General features: G+C 38.5%; 1 protein-coding gene across 1 annotated transcript in view; it reads left to right on the top strand.

Moving 5' to 3' along the window:
- Positions 1-22,830, top strand: part of LOC138076171 (phospholipid-transporting ATPase ABCA3-like) — a 253,186-nt gene that overhangs the window by 209,050 nt on the left and 21,306 nt on the right. Inside the window, exons 28-30 of the mRNA XM_068968392.1 lie at positions 8,162-8,349; positions 8,783-8,953; positions 9,356-9,546. Of these exons, the coding sequence (XP_068824493.1) occupies positions 8,162-8,349; positions 8,783-8,953; positions 9,356-9,546 (550 nt within the window). The remainder of the gene's footprint in view (positions 1-8,161; positions 8,350-8,782; positions 8,954-9,355; positions 9,547-22,830) is intronic.

Genomic DNA, 22,830 nt, shown 5'->3' with positions numbered 1-22,830 from the left:
GCTCCATTATAGTTATCTGGGTCATTAAGACCTTTTTTGTATAGTTCTTCTGTGTATTCTTGCCACCTCTTCTTAATCTCTTCTGCTTCTGTTAGTTCCTTACTGTTTCTGTCCTTTATTGTGCCCATCTTTGCATGAAATTTTCCCTTAGTATCTCTAATTTTCTTGAAGAGATCACTAGTCTTTCCCATTCTATTGTTTTCCTCTATTTCTTTGCATTGTTCACATAAGAAGGTTTTCTTGTCTCTCCTTGCTATTCTTTTGCACTCCACATTCAGATGCGTATATCTTTCCTTTACTCCTTTGCCTTTTGCTTCTCTTCTTTTCACAGATTTTTCTAAGGCATCCTCAGACAACCATTGTGTCTTCTTGCATTTCTTTCTCTTAGAGATGGTTTTGGTTACCACCTCTTATACAATATTATGAACCTCTGTCCATAGTTCTTCAGGCACTCTGTTTATCAGATCTAATCCCTTGAATGTTTTTGTCACTTCCACAGTGTAATCATAAGAGATTTGATTTATGTCATACCTGAATGACGTAGTGGTTTTCCCTACTTTCTTCAATGTAAGCCTGAATTTTGCAATAAAGAGCTCATGATCTTAGACCATAGTCAGCTTCCAGTCTTGTTATGGCTGACCATAGAAAACTTCTCCATCGTCAGCGGCAAAGAATATAATCAATCTGATTTTTGTATTGGCCATCTGATATCCATGTGTAGAGTCATCTCTTATGTAGTTGTAAGTGGGTATTTGCTATGATGAGGTTGTTCTTTTGGCAAAACTCATTAGCCTGTGGTCTGCTTCATTTCATACTCCAAGGCCAAGCTTGCCTGTTAACTCCAGGTGTCTCGACTTCCAGTCTTTGCATTCCAGTCCCCTATGATGAAAAGGACACCTTTTTTGCTGTTAGTTCTAGAAGATTTTGTAGGTCTTCATAGAACTGTTCAACTTCAACTTCTTTGATATTAGTGGTGGGACATAGACTTGGATTACTGTGATGTTGAATGGTTTGCCTTAGAAATGAACCAAGATCATTCTGTCCTTTTTTGAGATTGCACCCAAACACTGTTTTGGACTCTTTTGTTGACTATGAGAGTTACTCCATTTCTTCTAAGGGAGTCTTGCCTACAGTAGTAGATATAATGGTCATCTGAATTAAATTCACCCATTCCCATCCATTTTAGTTCACTGATTTCTAAAATGTCAATGTTCACACTTGCCATCTCTGGTTTGACTACATCCAATTTACTTTCATTCATGGACCTAGTATTCCAGGTTCCTATGCAATACTGTTCTTTACAGCATCATATTTACCTTTACCACCGGACGTGTCTAAAGCTAGGTATCGTTTCCTCTTTGGTTCAAAGCCTCTTCATTCTTTTTGGAAATATTTCTCAGTTCTTCCCCAATAACATATTGAACACCTACTGATCTGTGGGCTTATCTTTCAGTGTCCTATCTTTTTGCCTTTTCACACTGTTCATGGGCTTCTCAAGGCAAGAATACTGAAGGGATTTGCCAATCCCTTCTCCAGTTGTCCACATTTTGTCAGAACTCTCCACCATGACCTTTCCATCTTGAGTGGCTTTGCACGGTATGGCTCATAGTTTCATTGAGTTACACATTGAGTTATTTCACCTGTTCTGGGTCCAGCATAGTACAATGCTCAGTTGTGTCTACTCTTTGTGATCCCATGGACTGTAGCCTGCCAAACACTTCTGTCCATGGGACTTTACAGACAAAAATGCTGGAGTGGGGTCCCATTCCCTTCTCCAGGTGAACTTCCTGACCCAGGGATTGAACCAGAATCACCCAAGTCTCTCGTGTCTCCTGCATTGGCAGGTGGATTCTTTACCACTAGCACTACCTGGGAAGCTTCAGGAGAATGCTGGAACCCACCAAAAAATATACCCTACATCCAAAGACAAAGAAGAGGCCATAGCAGGTTTGTAGGAGGGGCACAATCACGATAAAAGTCAAATCCCATACCCACTTGGTGGATGACCCACAAACCAGAGAACATTAATACAAAAGAAGTTCTCCCACTGTTGTGAAGTTTCTGAACCCTACATCAGGCTTCCCATCCTGGGGCTTTGACAAAGGGACTGGGAATCCCAGGGAATCTGACTATGAAGGTCCATGGGATTTGATTATAGGACTTCCATTGGACTTGGGGAAATAAGACTCCAGTCTTAAATGAAGAGCACGGACATAATCTTGCGTGCACCAAGACCCAGAGGAAAGAAGCAGTGACTCCACAAGGGACTAAAACAAAACTACCTGGTAGTGTTGAAGGGTCTCCTGTGGAGGCATGGGTCAGCAGAGGCTCACCACAGGAACAGGCAAACTGGTGGCAGCAGTCTGGAAAGGTCGCCTTTGCATAAACCCTCTTGGAGGTCACCATTAACCTGACCATAGAGCCCTAGACCCAAGGGCTGGGTCGCCTCAGGCCAAAAAATTACCAGGGAGGGATAACAACCCCACCCATCAGCAGATAATGGAATTAAAGCTTCACTGGCCAAGGCCCTGCTCACCAGAGCAAGACCAGTTTTTACCACTGCCAGTCCCTCCCATCAGGAAGCTTACACAAATCTCTTAGCCTCCTCCATCAGAGGGCAGACAGAAGAAGCAGAAGAGCCATCATCCCACAGAGGCTAGAACAAAAACCAAATCACAGAAAGTTAATCTGGATGAAAAAGCAGAAAGCTATATCCCAGATGAAGGGACAAGATAAAATCCAAGAAAAATAAATAAATGAAGAGAAGATAGGCAATCTTCCAGAAAATATTCAGAATAACGGTATTGAAGATGATCCAGATTTCAGGAAAACAATGGAGAAGATGCAAGAAATGTTTACCAAAGACCTACAAGGACTAAAGAACAGAGATGAATAATACACTCAAAGGGATCAGTAACTCAATAACTGAGGCAGAAGAATGGACAATTGACCTGGAGGACAGACTGGTGGAAATCAATTCTGCAGAACAGAATTTTTTTTTTAAGTGAAAAGAAGGAAGACAGTCTACGAGACTTCTGGAACAACATTAAATGCACCAACATTGGCATTATAAAGGTCCCAGAAGGAAAAGGAGAGAGAAAGGACCTGAGAAAATATTTGAAGAGATAATAATAGCTGAAAACTTCCCTAACATGGGAAAAGAAGTAGTCAACCAAGTCCAGGAAGCACAGAGAATCCCAGGAAAGATAAATCCAAGGAGGACCATACCGAGACACATGGTAATCAAACTGACAAAAATTAGGGACAGATAAAATATTGAAAGTAACAAGGGAAAAATGACAAATAACATACAAGGGAACGCCCATCAGATTACAAGCTAATTTCTTGACAGAAACTCTACAAGCCAGAAGGGGAATGGCATGATATATTTAAACTGATGAATGGGAAGAACCAACAACCAAGAATACTCTACCCAGCAAGACTCTCATACAGATTTGATGGAGAAATCACCAGCTTTCCAGACAAGTGAAAGTTAAGAGAATTCGGCACCACACTGAGAAAGATTGAAGGCAGGAGAAGGGGACAACAGAGGATGAGATTGTTGGATAGCATCACTGACTCGATGGACAAAAGTTTGAGCAAGCTCTGGGAGTTGGTGATGGACAGGGAAGCCTGGCATGATGCTGTCCATGGGGTTGCAAAGAGTCAGACATGACTGAGGGACTGAACTGAACTGAAACCAGCTTTACAACCAGTGCTAAAAGAACTTCTCTAGGCAAAAAACAAAAAAAGGAAAAGATCTACTGATAATAAATCCAAAACAATTAAGAAAACTAATAGGGTCATACATATGGATAATTACCTTAAATGTAAATGGATTAGATGCACCAACCAAAAGACATAGACTGGCTGTGTGCATGAAAACATGTGCATGTATGCACTTCCACTTACCACATCACTGCTTGACACCACTCCAAAAATGTATGTAATTATTTTATATTGTTAGGTTAATCATGTTCCCATTGTGGTTTGCGATTGTAATTGTCTTTTATTTTTCATCTGGCTGTTGGTTGTGAAAACTGATAAACATTTTTTACTATTGTGATTGTGCAACTATTACTCACTTACCATTGTATCATGACTGGTCAATTAAAAAATAGAATTTTATATAAACCAAAACTATGATTTAATAGAAAAACCTATAATCACTTCTTAAAATCCAAGTGCATATCAACATTATCTTGGAATTTTTTGAAAAATACAAAATTTTTTCTCCAAATCTTCAGATATATTTCTAATTAGTAGATGTGTTTAAAAACAGCTGGACTATATGGTGATCTTTTACTTTTATCTAGTTTGTTTCACATTTTCCATTTCATATTCTGTTTCATTTAGTTTGTTTTCCAATTTCTTCATCTCTTCTTTTTCTTTAATGTTCTTTCTCAAACCTTTACCAAGTGTAGTACAAAAGCTTTTCTTTACATATATATAAATAGTATGTATAATATATATATATTTTAGAAAAGTTACCATTTTTAACTAAAAAATTTTACCATTTGACTTCACTTGTTTGACTTAATATAAATAGAATGTTAGATTTCTAATTGAAAAAATAGATAAGCAACAAGCAACAAACATTTACTGTGTAGCACAGGGAAATATAGTCAATATCTTGTGGTAGCCTATAATGGAGAAAATCTGGAAAATAATAAATGGGTATATGTCTGGCTGAATCACCCTGCTGTTTACTTGAAACATTGTAAGTCAACTATACTTCAATTAAATATGTATATTAAAGAAAAATAAAGATTGGAGAGAGAAAAAACAACCAGGAAAAATTGTGAAAATTACAAAAACTGTGTTGCAACAGGGAAACATGATTGCGGCACAAATCTTAAATGAAAAAAATATATATATGTCTCCTGGTAAATTAGCAAAACTAGAGAATTTTGCACCAAACCTAATCTGATATCTTTACCTCCTGTGACAAAACAATTTTAATGGGAACCTTCTCCTTTACAGAAAATATTAAGTCCTATCTATCTCCCTGGGCAGTGATAATAAAACCCTTCTAGAATTTTTTTTTTTAAGTTTCAGAAGTGGTTTGCAAAGTTTCATACTGAAGATTTCTCATGGACAATGGTCTATAGTCGGGTAGGTCAGTTGAAGTTGACAGAGATCAAATCAAGACATTAATTGAGAACAATCAATGTTGTACCATGGGGGATATAGCCAAATACTCAAAATAACCAAATTAAGTGTTGAAAATCACTTCCACCAGCTTGGTTATATTAATTGCTTTGATGTTTGGGTTACATGTAAGTTAAGCAAAAAAAAAAAAAAAAAAAAAACTTGACCATATTTCTGCACGTGATTCTCTACCAAAATGTAATGAAGACATTTTGCTTTTAAAACAAATTGTGACAGATGATGAAAAGTGGATACTGTACAATAGTGTGGAATAGAAGAGATCTGAAGCAAGTGAAATAAACCACCACCAACCTCACCAAAGGCTGGTCTTGATGTAAAGAAGGTGATGTGTATATGGTGGGATTGGAAGGGAGTATTATGAGCTCTTTTTGGAAAATCAAGTGATTAATTCCAAAAAATAGTTTTCCCAATTAGACCAACTAAAGGCAGAACTCCATGAAAGGCATCCAGAATTAGGCATAACCTTCCATCAGGATAATGCAAGACCACATGTTTCTTTGATAACCATGTCAAAACTAGTGGTTACAGTGTGGCTGGGAAGTTCTGATTCACCCATGGTATTCACCAGACTTTGCACCTTCAGATTTTCATCTATTTCAGTTTTTACAAAATTCTCTTAATGGAAAAAATTTCAATTCCTTGGGAGACTGTAAAAGGTACCTGGAAATGTTCTTTGCTCAAAAAAATAAAAAGTTTTGGGAAGATGGAATTATGAAGTTGCTTGAAAAATAGTAGAAGGTAATGGAACAAATTGGTGAATACATTGTTCAATAAAGTTCTTGGTAAAAATGAAAAATATGTCTTTTATTTTTACTTTAAAAAAGAAGGAATTTTCTGGCCAACCCAATATATGAAATGTTTAATTCTGTTCTTTTAGTCTAAGACAGACCATGTCAGTAGAAAATAAATACAAACAAAAAATACATAAGCAACTTAATCAATAGTCAATATGGTAAACATGATTGATACATATCAAATTCTATATCTCTCAAAAATAATTCATTTGTGAGTATGGATATTTTTATGCCATACATTTGAAAAACAGTATTTCCAAGTATAAAAATATATATTCTCTGATTACAATTGAATAAAAAATAAAAATTAAAAAAATTGAATAAAAAACAATCTTATATATATGCATTTCAATTTTAAAAAGAATAAAAACAAAAAGCTTATAAACACCTGTCTCAGAAAAAAATTAATGGAAGGAAAGCATATAAAAGTATAAATGCAGACAAGTACATAAATTAATATACAAAAATATAGAGCCAACCAACTAAGAAGTCAAAACTAGAACTGTAAAAACAAAGAAATGGATGAACTTATTAAAAAAGAGAGGGAACATAAATATATTGAAAAGAAGTTATAAGAAACACAAAGTACTTGATTCAACTTCATGCAAATAAAATTTAAATCTTTAATAAAACTAATTTTCTAGTTACATACAAATTATTAAAACTGACCTCAGAAGAAATAGAATAGAAAAAACTGAAACAATCATAATTTCTGAGAAAGGTTCAAAGATTTATTCTTCAATGAAGTAAAGTAAAATAATATTCTTTTGTGGCTAAAGTAATATACCATTGTATAGATATACCACACCTTCTTTATCCATTCATATATCGACAGGTTGTTTCCATGTCTTGGCTATTGTAAATAATGCTGCATTGAATGTAGGGGTGCAAATATCTTTTTGAGTGAGGGAGGATTTTCATTTCCTTCCTTCATTTTTTTCCTACCCAGAAGTGGAACTGCTGAATCATACGATACTTCTATTTTTAATCTCCATGCTATTTTCAATAGTGGCTACACTAATTTACATTTCACCAACAGTGCACAAGAGTTCCCTTTTCTCCACATCCTCACCAGCATTTGTTATCTCTTATCTTTTGGATAATAGCCATTTTAACAGGTGTGAGGTGAAAGCTCATTGTGGTTTTAATTTGCATTTCCCCAAATGATTAATGATGTTGAGAACCTTTTCAGGTACCTGATGGCCTTCTGTATATCTCCTTTGGAAAAAAGTCTATTCAGGTCCTATGCCTATTTTTTAAATCAGATTGTTTGTCTTTTTAATGTTGAGTTGTATGAGTTCTTTTATATGTTGGATATTAACCCCTTATCAGGTATATAATTCACAAATATTTTCTTCCATTTGGTAGGTTGCCCTTTCATTTTACTGATGGTTTCCTTTGTTGTACAGAAGCTTTTTATTTCAATATAGCTAAACTTATTTATTATTGTATTTATATATATTGAATTGGTCAAAAAGTTTGTTTGGGTTTTCCTGTAAGATGGTATGGAAATACCTGAATGAACATTTTTGCCAACTCAATATGTAAGGATATGTGTTAGTCGCTCAGTCATGTCTGACTCCTTGTGACCCCATGGACAATAGCCCACCAGGCTTCTTTGTCCATGGAATTCTCCAGGCAAGAACACTGGAGTGGGTAACCATTTCCTTCTCCATAGGATCTTCCGAATCCAGGGATTGAACCTGGATCTCCCACATTGCAGCCAGATTCTTTACCATCTGAGCCACCAGGGAAGCTCATAGAAGATATATATAATGTATATGATAATTTTCATCTGTGGGATAGTTGGCTTAATAGAAGTTACTGGCTACTACTGGAAGTGAAATTCTATACATTATTTTAATAGATTTAATTGAATGGCTCTTTCCTAGTGATATTTGAATATGCAATTTCATCTAACAAAGAGTTATCTTGGGTGCATTGCAGTGCACAATAGATATGTACTGAAAATTCCAGTGAGGGATATTAGTATTCCATTTTACTACAGTGGGTTCCAGGTGTAAAGTTTCTTTAGACTGAAAAAGAAATAATTCTTATTCAGAGCTCTATGAGTATCACATCTTCTTGCTGGCATGGGCTAGAAACTTCAGGTTTTCTCTCTCATCCATGTTACTGTATGTTCAATGGAATAATCAACTTAGGCTTATTGCTTATGAATTACCCTCTTGATTCAGATTAGGTCAAGAATTGGCTATTGTCCTCAATCTGACCCCATGCTGAGCCACATGACAGGTCGGGAAGTGCTGATCATGTACGCCAGGCTGCGGGGTGTTCCTGAGCCAGACATTGGCATGTATGTTGAAACCTTTTTGTGTTCAATGCACATGGAAACCCATGCTGACAAGCTGGTCCACACATACAGGTAAGACATTATGCTGTTTATTTATTAAGCTGCCTACTGCCCATCTGTATTTCTGCTGTTTAGAATGAATGCCTGTAAACTCAACCTGACAACTCTGTCACACAGAAGCAATGACGGTGACATAGCCTTACTTCCCGTCAGGGTTCAGATGCAGATCACATTTGTATGAAGTTAACCTTTTGCAGACACGATCTGTAGCCTTTGCATTTCAAAAAGAACACATTCATTCTTGTATCCCTATGGTTATTTATCTCTTCAAAACAAAAATATTTGTTGATGATGCTAAAAAAGCATACCCCTCCTAAAGTCATTTCAATGAAAATGAGTTGGTGTATACACAGCATTGTGGATATATGAGCTAATTCTGTTGAATTAATGATAACCTTATTTCTTCTTTCTCCTGCACTTTCTCTCTCCTTCTTTGACAATAAAGTGGAGGAAACAAACGTAAATTGAATACTGCTATCGCCCTAATGGGAAAGTCCTCAGTTGTTTTCCTGGATGAACCATCTACTGGCATGGACCCAGTAGCCAGGCGCCAAATGTGGGACACAGTTACATGGATATGTAATAGTGGCAAAGCTATCGTCATATCTTCCCACAGGTATGACCCATTAGGAGACTTAGATGAAAGTTAGAAGTGTATAAGAGAGAATTAGTTTGAGTCAGGGATATGTCAGTGAACTTGTCTAAGTATGTGACGTACATAAGAGGGACTGTGAGCAAATGCTGATTCCTGGGTAAAATCTAGAATACTCAGTTAAGTTCTGAAATCCAGACTTGGTAGAAGGTAGGAAGTCAGGGAAGTGTTTCTCTTGTGAATTTAGAAATCAACTGCTTTGAATCTTTAAATCTCCTCTTTCCAAATATTGTCTTAGTAATGATCACTTGCAATATAAAGCCTTCTTACTATAAGTGTTGCCTTATAATCGTAGCTCTGTTTTGAAATATAAAATTTTGCTTCTGAGAGGGAGTCTCTTCATCCATATATCCTTTGTGCCTCTAGCATGGAAGAATGTGAGGCCTTTTGTACCAGACTGGCCATCATGGTAAAGGGAAAGTTCAAGTGCCTAGGCAGCCCACGTCACCTCAAGAACAAGTTTGGTAATATATATACTCTGACAGCAAAGATTAACATTGATGATAATGAAGATAAACTAGAAGAGTTCAAAAAATTCATTGAGACAAATTTCCCAGGTAATGTAGATAGGGCTGACTTGTGAAAATTGCTTTAAGTCACGTATGTTGTTCTGCTGCATGTACTCAATAACTTTTTTCCATGAATAATTGATGTTTATTGAGCTTTTATATTAGGTTCCTTTAGAAATAATTTTTCTATAAATTTATCCCTGATTATGCTAAGAAGCTTTCTCAAAATAGCAGAGGTTCTCACCAGTCTCTTGTAGGAATTAACTAGTAAGAAACATCCATTCAAGTTTATTCATTTAGAGTTAAATCATTGAAGTTAAGTCTCTATTTTTTACCCTTGATAATTTTTAAGGTTTCCCTTCTGTTTGAGCATCTTTCCTCTGCCATTCCCTGATTACTGAGTCAGGCAATGTTTATGAAATGCAAATCCCCTTTTCTTCTTTCAAGGAAATGAACTGGATGTTTGACATAAAAAATTTATTCAGCCTTTGTGTACTAATTTCAGCAAGTGCCTCTCTGTGCCCATGATAAACAAATTTATAGCCAGCTTCTATTTATTTGTACTCTCACTACTTTATTTGTAGTCTTTAACTTGAATGATCACTCTATCAACAGTGTGGTAGCCAGATGGTTAGGATGCATGTTTAAAAGGATGGAGTCTATAACAATGATAAAGCAATAAATGGTATTGGCCTGCACTAAGGAAGTGACAGTAAGCATGGAGAGGAAGAAATTATAGGAAATGAAATATATATAGGAAATATATATATATATATATATATATATATATATATATAGAGAGAGAGAGAGAGAGAGAGAGAGAGAGAGAGAGAAGAGAACGCAATGGCACCCCACTCCAGTGTTCTTGCCTGGAGAATCCCAGGGGCGGGGGAGCCTGGTGGGCTGCCATCTATGGGGTCACACAGAGTCGGATACAACTGAAGCAACTTAGAGAGAGAGAGAGAGGCAGTTGGTGGTGGGGGGGGGAATGATCAATTAGAGAGGAAGAACCATAATGTAGGAAAGATCATTAATTTAGTATTAATTATATTAGAATATTCTAATAAATATGTCCATCAGGCCAGTTGGATATTCGTTTAGCCATTCATTCATATGGAAAGATTTGTGGAGGATTTTTTGTATGCAGTGTTGAAAATAATTAACCACACAGAAGCATATGAGCCATTCCAATATCCTGTTTAACTTGAAGGTAATAGAGGACACAAAAAACGGAGGCCAAACTTGTCTTAAAAGAGGTGATGAACACAATAGCTTGGATGTGAAACTACATATGGAAAGTTACTGAACTGGCAATCTTTCCCCATGCTATCCTTGAGCAAATTAGCTATTTCAAATAAAATTCCCCATTTAAAGATAACAAACTAGAAAGGATGGTCCCTTTATGTACGGGACCTATGCATAAAAATTATCCAGAAAAGGAATAAAGAAATAACTATAACATGTGAAAGGCAACTTAAATATACATTTCAGCCTAAAATTATCTCTAGGAATTAGAAGAGTGTTTCAATTAAATGCTTCCCTCTAGTGGCAAAGAATTTAAGACATCATTCATTTTTTTAAAAGGCCACAGAGAAAATAGTTCCTCTTTCTACAGCATGACAGATTATTCTCTCAGAAATGTACCACTATTAAAATAAAAATACATATTGGAAAACATAAAGTAAACATGCTTCTAATTATTTTCTTAGACTCAGAAAAAAGGGAGAAAAAAATTCAAAGAACCAAAACAGAACAGAAAAAAATTATTAAGCTAAAACCTGATAGAGACGATAATAAAATGCAAAAATTGGTTTTCCTTGAAAAATATTTCAATACCAGTACTGATATAACTTTGAACCCACTGCAGTGTGAGAAGCTTAATCTAAGATTCCCACTAAGCAAGGACCTTCAAAAATGAACAAATGCTTTAGCTGCCAGCCCAGAATGTAAGAAGGTTAAAAACTGACATTCTGCCCTAGTAACAAGTAAAAAGCTTAACAAACTGAAAAATCAACAAATCTTCCTAGGATCTGCAAAAGAAGTAAGGGCAAACCACTGCAGACAATATTGGACAGATAGGCAAATACAGGGAATCACGGATTACCAGATCAGAGAATGTCTAACAGAAACTCCAAGGGCAACCAGTGCCAAGGTGGGAAAACCTGAATTGCAATTGAATTGCTGAAAGTACTGTGTGGACACCTCTAAAGGGTAACCACCCCAGAGTGGCCAGTTATGGAGGTTTCCTACATATTGTGATATTTACCTCCAGGACCTTAACAAGACTCTAGGGTATTATCAGAGCCTAAATGACCTCAGAGAGGTTCCAGCCAACTCTCAGCCATCATGCTGCACAAAAGAGAGGAGAAAGAACTGAAAAACACTTGTAAAGTTCACAGTGCAGAGGCATGGGCTCACTGAATTGGGATATACACAGCCTATAGCACACTTCCTCTCCCCAACAACTCGTCACCAGATTTCTTGTTGTTTAATCACTAAGTTGCGTCCAACTCTTTGCAAACCCATGGACTGTAGCTTGCCATATTTCTCTGTCTATGGGATTCCCCACACAAGAATATTGGAGTGGATTGTGATTTCCTTCTCCAGGGGATCTTCCTGACCCAGGGATAGAACCCATGTCTGCTGCTTTGGCATGCAGATTTTTTACCACTAAGCCATCAGGGAAGCCCTCATCACCACATTACAAAATGACTATTTATAGCCATTCTCCTTCCCAGGAAGCCTGGCTATCAAAAAAAAAAAAAAATACAAAGAACACAAAAAAATAAGAAAACACAATTTGAAGACATAGAGCAATGTTAGAGCCAGATATGACAAGGATGTTTGAATTGTCAGTCCTGAAATTGAAAACAACTATAATTGATATACCAAGGGCTATAATGGACAAAGTAGACAGAATTCAGGAACAAATGAGCAATGTAGGCAGACAAGTGGAAATCCTAAGAAAGGACCAAGAAGAAATGTTAGAGATCAAAAATCTAACAGAAATGAAGAATGTCTTTGATGGTTTCAGTAGACTGGACACAGCTGAGGAAAGAACCACTAAGCTAGAGGACAAAACATGGTCCACTGTAGAAGGAAAAGGCAAACCACTTCAGTATTATTGCCTTGAGAACTCCATGAACAGTACGAAAAGGTAAAAAGATAGGATTCTGAAACATTAACTCCCCAGGTTGGTAGGTGCCCAATATGCTCCTGGAGATCAGTGGAGAAATAACCCCAGAAAAAATGAAGACATGAAGCCAAAGCAAAAACAATACCCAGTTGTGGATGTGACTGGTGATGGAACAATAATGCTGTAGCAACCAATATTGCATAGGAACCTGTAATGTTAGGTCTATGAATCAAGGTAAACTTGAAGTGGTCAAGCAGGAGATGGCAAGAGTGAACACTAATATTTTAGGGATCAGCAAACTGAAATGGTCTGAAATGGGTGAATTCAACTCAGATGACTATTATATCTACTACTGTGGGCAAGAATCCCTTAGAAGAAATGGAGTAGCCATCGTAGTCAACGAAGAGTCCCAAATGCAGTACTTGGATGCAATCTCAAAAATGATAGAATGATCTCTATTTGTTTCCAAGGCAAACCATTCAATTTCACAGTAATCGAAGTCTATACCTAGTCAATAATGCTGAAGAAGCTGAAGTTGAACGGTTCTGTGAAGACCTACAAGATCTTCTAGAACTAACACACAAAAAAGATGTCCTTTTCATTATAGGGGACTGGAATGCAAAAGTAGGAAGTCAAGAAACACCTGGAGTAACAGGCAAATTTGGCCTTGGAGTACAGAACGAAGCAAGGCAAAGGCTAACAGAGTTTGGCCAAAAGAACGCACTGGTCATAGCAAACACCCTCTTTCAATAACACAAGAGAAGACTCTACACATGGACATCACAAGATGGTCAATACCAAAATCAGATTAATTATATTCTTTGCAGCCAAAGATGGAGAAGCTCTATACAGTTAGCAAAAACAAGACAGGAAGCTGACTGTGGCTCAGATCATGAACTCCTTATTGCCAAATTCAGACTTAAATTGAAGAAAGTAGGGAAAAACCACTAGACCATTCAGGTATGACCTAAATCAAATCCCTTATGATTATACAGTGGAAGTGACAAGTAGATTCAAGGGATTAGATCTGATACACAGAGTGCCTGAAGAACTATGGATGGAGGTTCCTGACATTGTACAGGAGGCAGTGATCAAGATGATCCCCCAAAAAAGAATGCAAAAAGGCAAAATGGCTGTCTGAGAGGGCCTTACAAAAGGCTGAGAAGAGAAGAGAGGTGAAAGGCAAAGAAGAAAAGGAAAGACATACCCATTGGAATGCAGAGTTCCAAAGAATAGCAAGGAAAGATAAGAAAGCCTTCCTCAATGATCAATGCAAAAAAATAAATAAATAAAGGAAAACAATAGATTGGGAAAGACTAGAGATCACTTCAAGAAAATTAGAGATACCAAGGGAACATTTCATGCAAAGATGGGCTCGATAAAGGACAGAAATGGTATGGACCTAACAGAAGCAGAAGAGATTCAGAAGAGGTGGCAAGAATACACAGAAAAACTATACAAAAAAAGATCTTCATGACCCAGATAATCACAATGGTATGATCACTCACCTAGAGCCAGACATCCTGGAGTGCAAAGTCAAGTGGGCATTAGAAAGCATCACTATGGACAAATCTAGTAGAGGTGATGGAATTCCAGTTGAGCTATTTCAAATCCTGAAGGATGATGCTGTGAAAGTGCTGCACTCAATATGCCAGCAAATTTGGAAAATTCAGCAGTGGCCACAGGACTGGAAAAGGTCAGTTTTCATTCCAATCCCACAAAAGGCAATGCCAAAGAATGTTCAAACTACCACACAATTGTACTCATCTCACACCCTTGCAGAGTAATGCTCAAAATTCTCCAAGGCAGGCTTCAACAGTATGTCAACTGAGAACTTCCAGATGTTCAAGCTGGATTTAGAAAAGGCAGAGGAACCAGAGATCAAATTGCCAACATCCATTGGATCATCAAAAAAGCAAGAGAGTTCCAGAAAAACATCTATCTCTGCTTTATTGACAATGCCAAAGCCTTTGACTCTGTGGATCACCACAAACTGTGGAAACTTCTGAAAGAGATAGGAATACCAGACCACCTGACCTGCCTCCTGAGAAATCTTTACACAGGTCAAGAAGCAACAGTTAGAACTGGACATCGAACAACAGACTGGTTCCAAATTGTGAAAGAAGTATGTCAAGACTATATCTTGTCACTCTGCTTATTCAACTTATATTCAGAGTAATCATGAGAAATGGTGTACTGAATGAAGTACAAGCTGGAATCAAGACTACCAGGAGAAATATCAATAACCTCAGATATGCAGATGATACCACCCTTATGGCAGAAAGTAAAGAAGGACCAAAGAGCCTCTTGATGAAAGTGAAAGAAGAGAGTGAAAAAGTTGGCTTAAAACTCAACATTCAGAAAACTAAGATCATGGCATTTAGTCCCATCACTTCATGGCAAAGAGATGGGGAAACAATGGAAACAGTGACAGACTTTATTTTGGGGGGCTCCAAAATCTCTACAGATGCTGACTGCAGCCATGAAATTAAAAGATGCTTGCTCTTTGGAAGAAAAGCTATGACCAACCTAGACAGCATATTAAAAAGCAGAGACATAACTATGCCAACAAAGGTCCATCTTGTCAAAGCTATGGTTTTTTCAGTAGTCATGTATGGATGTTAGAGTTGGACTATAAAGAAAACTGAGCACCAAAGAATTGATGCTTTTGAACTGTGGTGTTGGAGAAGACTCTTGAGAGTCACTTGGACAACAAGGAGATCCAACCAGTCCATCTTAAAGGAAATCAGTCCTGAAAATTCATTGGAAGGATGCTGAAGCTGAAATTCCAATACTTCAGAAGTTTGACTCAGCTGAAAAGACCCTGATGCTGGGAAAGATTGAAGGCAGGAGGAGAAGGGGATGACAGAGGATGAGATGGTTGGATGGCATCACCAACTCAATGGACATGAGTTTGAGTAAGCTCCGGGAGTCGATGATGGACAGGGAAGCCTGGTGTGATGCAGTCCATGGGGTTGCAAAGAGTCATACATGACTGAGCGACTGAACTGAACTGAACTGAGAGGACATATCAATAGAACACACAAAAATAAAAAACACAGAAAACAAAGACTGGGGTGGGAGGTAAAATATCCAAAAACTGTAGGACAGTTACAAAAAGTGTAGCATATACATAATGTTGGGCATACCAGATAAAAGAAAAAGAGGCAGAAAAAAATATTTGAAACAATGACTGAGAATCTCCTCCAAATTAATGTTAACACCAACCACAAATCCAGGAAGCTCAGAGAATACCAATACAATAAATGCCAAAAAGAAATAAGTAACTATGCTTAGGGATATCATTTCTCAACTTCATAAAATCAGAGAAAAAGTCTTGAAAGAAGCCAGAGGAAAAAGACACCTTAAGCTATAGAGAAATAAAAAATCACATCCAACTTCTCATGCAAGCAAGAAAAGAATAGAGTGAAATATTTTAAGTGTTGAGAGAATAAAACCACCAACTTAGAATTCTGTACCCAAAGAAATTACTCTTCAATGTGAAGGAGAAATAAAGACAAAAAGTCAGGCAAAAAAAAAAACTGAGGAAATTTCTTGCCAGTAGACCTGCTTTGTGAGATATGTTCGAAGAAATTCTTTAAAGAGAAGGAAAATGATGCAGGTATAAACTTAAATCTGTGTAAGTAACGAAAGGCACTAAAGAAGGAACAAGTGAAGATAAAAGTCAAAACTTTTATTTTTCTTATTTTTAATCAACCTAACAGTCAAAAGTTTACTTAAAATAATAATGATGTCATTAAAATGACAAAACAGCATTTTCTACTGTCTTCCCAACAAAGGATACCAGTTTTGACAGTTACCTCATGAAAGCATGCCTCTGTAGAAGTCAGAGAGTCCAGCAGAGAAGTTCCAGTATACCGATGAGTAAAAAAAAATCCAAGATTAACCTCACATTGATGAGGGTAAGAGGAACAGTTTTATTTTACCAGTGTCACTTCAATCACAAGGTGGCACTGCTCAGTGCCAAAAGGAAACTTCTTGGTCTACAATTTCTTCCATGAGAGAAACTAAGAGCATTTAAGTGAACACCTGGCTTTCCAGGTTGTGTGGAATAGTGCCCCCCCCCAAAAAAAAACAGTTATTTCTTGCCCCATTCAGAGCACTGAATATGCTGCATGACTGGATATAGGAACAAACTGAAAAAATAGCAGCCAAGGGTCTCAGATGGTATAAAGGTGATTTAGATCTTACAAACACTTGTAGACCTTATCAGAGAGCCAACCCATGAGTTTCTGGGGACACCTCATATTCAGGCCCCTCCGCAATAGCATAGAAGTACCAATGCTCTACACACCTCACCTACACGCGACCCACATTCTGTGGCTGACTTTGTGTACAACCCAAGAGTGTTAAGAGTAAGCCTCTGAAGACAGCTGGTAGGCCAGCTGTATGTCTCACAGAAAGGTGGCCCAAATCTGCAGAATGGGTGAAAGCACACAAACTTGAGCATCAAATTATCACTCTATAGAAAGCAGATGGCACACTGTCATTACGTTGGCTGGCATAGCAGGATTGACAGGAGGCATTAAATTTTAAGAATTCATCTCAAAGAGGGAACAAGAAGTTTGAAAAAAGCATACTCATAGAAAAGATCTGAGAAAATCTCAGTCTTCCTAACTGGGTTGATGGGAAGCATTTCCCTCTTGAAGGCAGTTAGAAAAGAATGAAGATGGTGACTGTTCCTTCAAATGTAAGGTCTGAAGTTAAAAACTTATTCTATGCAACTGGAGATATTATGTTCTAAGATTTCAAGCTATACTACAAAGCTACAGTAGTCAAAACAGTATAGAACTGACACAAAAACACATAGATCAGTAGGACAGAATAGAAAGCCCAGAAATGAAACCAAACTTATGTGGGCAATTAATTTATAACAAAGGAGCAAGAATAGACCATGGGGGAAAGACAGCATCTTCAACAAACAGTATTGGGAAAACTAGACAGCTAAGTGCAAAAGAATCAAGCTAGACTACATTCTCACACCATATACAAAAAAATATAATAATATAAAAATATTATAATCCATATAATATAATATGGATTAAAGACAAATATAAGACTAGAAACAATAAAACTTCTAGAAGAAAACATAGACAGTACACTCTTGACATCAGTCTTAGCAATATTTGGGGAGATCTTAATCTCCTCAGGCAAGGAAAACAAAAGCAAAAAAAAAAAAAAAACCAAATAGGACTATATCAAACTAAAAAACATTTGCTCAGCAAAGAAAATAATCAAAAAAAACAAAAAGTCTTCATACTGAATGGGAAAAGATATTTGTCAACAAGGTGTTATTTTCCAATGTATACAAAGAACTCATACAATACAACATCAAAAAATGCCAAAACAACTTAGTTAAAACATAGCAAAGGACCACAGTAGACTTTTTTTTCAAAGAAGACATACAGATGGCCAACAAGGATGAAAAGAAGTTCAACGTCACTAACCATAAAGAAAATATAAATCAAAATGGCAATGAACTATCACTTCACACTTGTCAGAATGACTATTATCCAAAAGACAACAAATAACAAGGGTTGGTGAGGATGTGAAGAAAAGGGAACACCTATGCTCTGTTTACAGAGATGTAAATAGGTACAGCCACTGTGGAAAACAGTACTGAGATTCCTCAAAAACTTAAAAATAGAATTATCATATAATCCAGCAATTCCACTATTGGGTATTTATCCTAAGAAAATAAAAACACTGATTTGAAAAGATATATGCACCCACATGTTCACTGCAGCATGACTCACAATAAACAAGATATAGAACAAACCCAAGTGCCCACTGATAGGTGAATGGGCAAAGAAGATATGGAAGGTCATACCTGGTGGTCTAGTGGTTAAAACTCCGCCTACTATTGCAGGGGACACAGGTTTGATCCCTGTGGATCAGAGAGATTCCACAAGTCATGTGGTATAGAGAGATTCTACAAGTCATGTGGTATAGAGAGATTCCACATGTCACGGGGCAACTAAGCCCATGTGCCACAACTACTAGACTCACGTGGTGCAACTACTGAAGCCCATCCACCTAGGGCCCATGCTGCACAATAAAAGAAGCCACCACAGTGAGAAGGCTGTGCGCTACAATGAAGAGTAGCACCTACTTGCTGCAACTAGAGCAACCCCACACAAAGCAACGAAGATCCAGTACAGCCAAAAATCAATAAATTTTTTGAAAGAAGATATGAAATGGAATATTACTCATCCACAAGAAAGAATGGAACTTTGCCATTTGTGACAACATGAATGAAAATATGCAAAGTGAAATATCAGACCAAGACAAATACTGTATGCTTTTACTTATACATGGAAAGTAAAACACAAAGCCAATGAATAAACATAACAAAAGAGGAGTCATAGATATAGAAAACCAACAGTTTCCAGAGAAGAGAAGGGTGGGAGAAGGAGAGAAATGTGTCAGGGAGATTAAAAAGTACCAACTTTCAGTTATAAATAAATGAGTAATGAGCATAAAATAAAATGTATAATGTATGGAATATAGTCAATAAGTATGTAGTATCTTTGTAAGATTAAACTAGAATTATCATGGTGATCATTTTGAAATGCATAGGAATAGTGAAACTTCATGGTAGCTGAGTGGTAAAGAATCCGCCTACAATGCAGGAAACTCAGGTTCACTCCCTGGGTCAGGAAGATCCCCTTTAGAAGGAAATGGCAATGTGCTTCATTATTCTTGCCTGGGATATCCCATGGACAAAGGAACCTGGTGGCCACAGTCCATGGGGGTCACAAAAAAGTAAGACACAACTTCACGAATAAACAAAAACATGTTGTGTGACAGGAACTAACATGGTGTTGTAGGTCAGTTACACTTCAAAACCAAGCTCATAGAAAATGAGATCAGATTTATGGTTACCAGGGCTAGTAGGGTGAGGGGAGGGAATTAAATCAAAACAGTCAAAAGGCACACATTTCCAGTTGTAAGATAAATAAGTACAATACTAGAGTCGTAATGTACAACATGATAAAGATAACTAACACTGCTGTACCTTGTATATAGAATAGAGAAGACTAGAGATCTCTTCAAGAAAATTAGAAGTGCCAAGGGAACATTTCATGCAAAGATAGGCACAATAAAGGACAGAAATGGTATGGACCTAACACAAGCAGAAGATATTAAGAAGAGGTGGCAGGAATACACAAAACAATACAAAAAAGATCTTCATGACCCAGATAACCATGATGGTGTCATCACTCACCTAGAGCCAGACATCCTGGAGTGTGAAGCCAAGTGGCCTTAGGAAGCATCACTATGAACAAATCTAGTGGAGGTGATGGAATTCCAGTTGAACTATTTCAAATTCTAAAAGAGGATGCTGTGAAAGGGCTGCATTCAATAAGCCAACAAATTTGGAAAACTGAGCAGTGGCCACAGAACTGGAAAATTTCAGTTTTCATTTCAATCCCAAAGAAAGGCAATGCCAAAGAATTTTCAAACTACCATACAATTTCACTCATCTCACATGCTAGCAAAGTAATGCTCAAAATCCTTCAAGTTAGGCTTCAACAGTATGTGAAATGAGAACTTCCAGATGTTCAAGCTGGATTTAGAAAAGGCAGAGGAACCAGAGAACAAATTGTCAACATCCATTGGATCATACAAAAAGCTAGAAAATTCCAGAAAAACATCTATTTCTGCTTCATTAACTACGCTAAAACCTTTGACTGTGTAGATCACCACAAACTGTGGAAAATTCTTAAAGAAATGGGAATATCAGACCACCTTACCTGCCTCCTGCAAAACCTGTATGCAGGTCAAGAAGCAACAGTTAAAACCAGACATGGAACAACAGACTGGTTCAAAATTGGGAAAGGAGTACATCAAGGCTGTATATTGTCACCCTGCTTATTTAACTTCTATGCAGAGTATATCATATGAAATGCCAGGTGGATAAAGCACAAGCTGGAATCAACATTGCAGGGAGAATTATCAATAACCTTAGATACAAAGCTAGCACCACCCTTATGGCACAGAATGAAAAGGAACTAAAGAGCTTCTTGATGAGGGTGAAAGAGCAGAGTGAAAAAGCTGGCTTAAAACTCAGCATTCAAAAAACCAAGATTGAGAACCAGATGGCAGAGGAGTAGGTGGACATGGAGTACATCTCTCTCTATGAATACATCAAGAATACACCTTCAGACACAAAAGTGCATGCAGAACACAGGCTGAGAGCAGACAGGAGTACCTAACCAGAGGAAAAGAATATATGCTGCTGCTGCTGCTGCTAAGTTGCTTCAGTCGTGTCCGACTCTGTGTGACCCCAGAGACGGCAGCCCACCAGGCTCCCCCATCCCTGGGATTCTCCAGGCAAGAACACTGGAGTGGGTTGCCATTTCCTTCTCCAATGCATGAAAGTGAAGTTGCTCAGTCGTGTCCGACTTCTAGTGACCCCATGGACTGCAGCCTACCAGGCTCCTCCATCCATGGGATTTGCCAGGCAAGCGTACTGCAGTGGGGCGCCATTGCCTTCTCCAAAAGAATATATAGAGCCACGCAAAACTCAGTAGGATGAGGAAACTAGAGGGAGAAACAGGAGTGTTAATAGGACTGGACCTGCCCTTGGCGGGTGGCGGAACTGAAGCAGGGATCCAATCCCCACATCAGGGCAATGGTCTGAGTCAGAGGAGAAACATTTAAGGCTGAGAGTGAAACAGCTGATCTGTGGCAGCCTAAATGCAATGAGAATCAGACAGTCTTAGCCACAGCCGTACATACCCAGGACAGGGACGAGGGTCCCCTGGAAGGCGCAGCAGCTGGGAGCTAGTCTGGGGAGTGCGGAGCAATCCCAGGGCAAGGACTGCTGTTGACTCAGAGAGTCATATTGAGGGGAGGGGAGGGAGGAGATTGTGGTGGGAAATGCCTGTGGAGGAAAGCCAGGCAGCCACGGAAGCAAGGCGATACTGTTGAATCAAGCATAGTAGGTGGAGCCATCACTATTGCCTCTCTCTCCCCACATGCCAGCATCGGCAGCTGAACAATAGAGAGGTTAGCCCATCAAATGCCTGATACACTGAACTACAGAGTAGGGCTCCACCCAGGTGCCCTGTTAAGTGCCTGACATGCCAATCTACAGAGTAGGACCCCAGTTAGGGGGGCCCCTCTATGGGCTTGATGCACTGAACAACAGAGAAGGACCCCAGGCAAGGGATCCCTCTAAGTGCCTGAAAGGGTGGAACTATGGACAAAGACTGGCCAAAGAGGCTTTCTGATCACCAGCTAAAAGAGGCTAGAAAAAAGACACTGACAGTGCCATAACTCGTGCAGCAGAGGCAGTCCATGTCCCTGCACACTTGGCGCCTCCAGGATCCCCACAAGCCAAGCAGCTGCACCACCTTCAAGCTCAACTCTCACTGGAACAAAGCTGCCACAGGCAATAAAAGTCTTGCGTCTATGCACGCAGGGTCACTTCAGTAGTGTCCGACTCTTTGCAACCCTGTAGACTGTGGCCTGCCAGGCTTCTCTGTCAGGGAGAAGGGTTCTCCAAACAAGAATACTGGAGCATATTGGTCAATACGGTTTGCTATACCCTTCTAGAGCACCACATTTCCTGCTCCCCTAGCTGCCAAGTCCCCTGAGTACTAGGTGCTGCCAGAACCCCTGCAACTCAAGCAGCTGCACCACCTCCACACCTGGCCCTCACAGGGGCAAACCCAAGTCTTCCAGGGCAGCCTCAGGAGCAAACCCCAGTGGACGACCCATATGCAGAGGTGGAAATAAAACCACAAGTGAAACCCAGGGGCAGTGTAGCTAAGGAAGAGGACACAAAACCTTCCCACCAGCTGTACAAACTGCAGATTAAATCCACACGATCAACTAGGCAGACTCTGTGTCTATGAAACGTATAAAAGGTCATTGAGAGCTCCCACAAAAGAAACCACACTAGTTCTGATAGCTGTGGACATTGGAGGCAAGAACATATAGGAGAAGGACCAGATTAGAGTCTGAGATGCCCCCACAGCAGGTCCAGAGGTCAGCACAGTGTTGGAGGGCATCCTAGGGAAGTGAGGTGGACTGTGACTCCCAACAAGAAAAAGGACTTTGACAGCAGTGACTCAAGAAAACATTTATTATTCTTATGTTTTAACTTGCTCTGTAGTCTTTTGGCTTTTTTTTTTTTTTTGCTTTTTTTTCCTCCCCCAAAGCCT

This window comes from Capricornis sumatraensis, chromosome 3 (genome assembly GCF_032405125.1).
Source record: "Capricornis sumatraensis isolate serow.1 chromosome 3, serow.2, whole genome shotgun sequence".
Classification (NCBI taxonomy): Eukaryota; Metazoa; Chordata; class Mammalia; order Artiodactyla; family Bovidae; genus Capricornis; species Capricornis sumatraensis.
The sequence above is the reverse complement of the archived record's forward strand: the minus strand, read 5'-3'. Positions and strand labels throughout refer to the sequence as shown.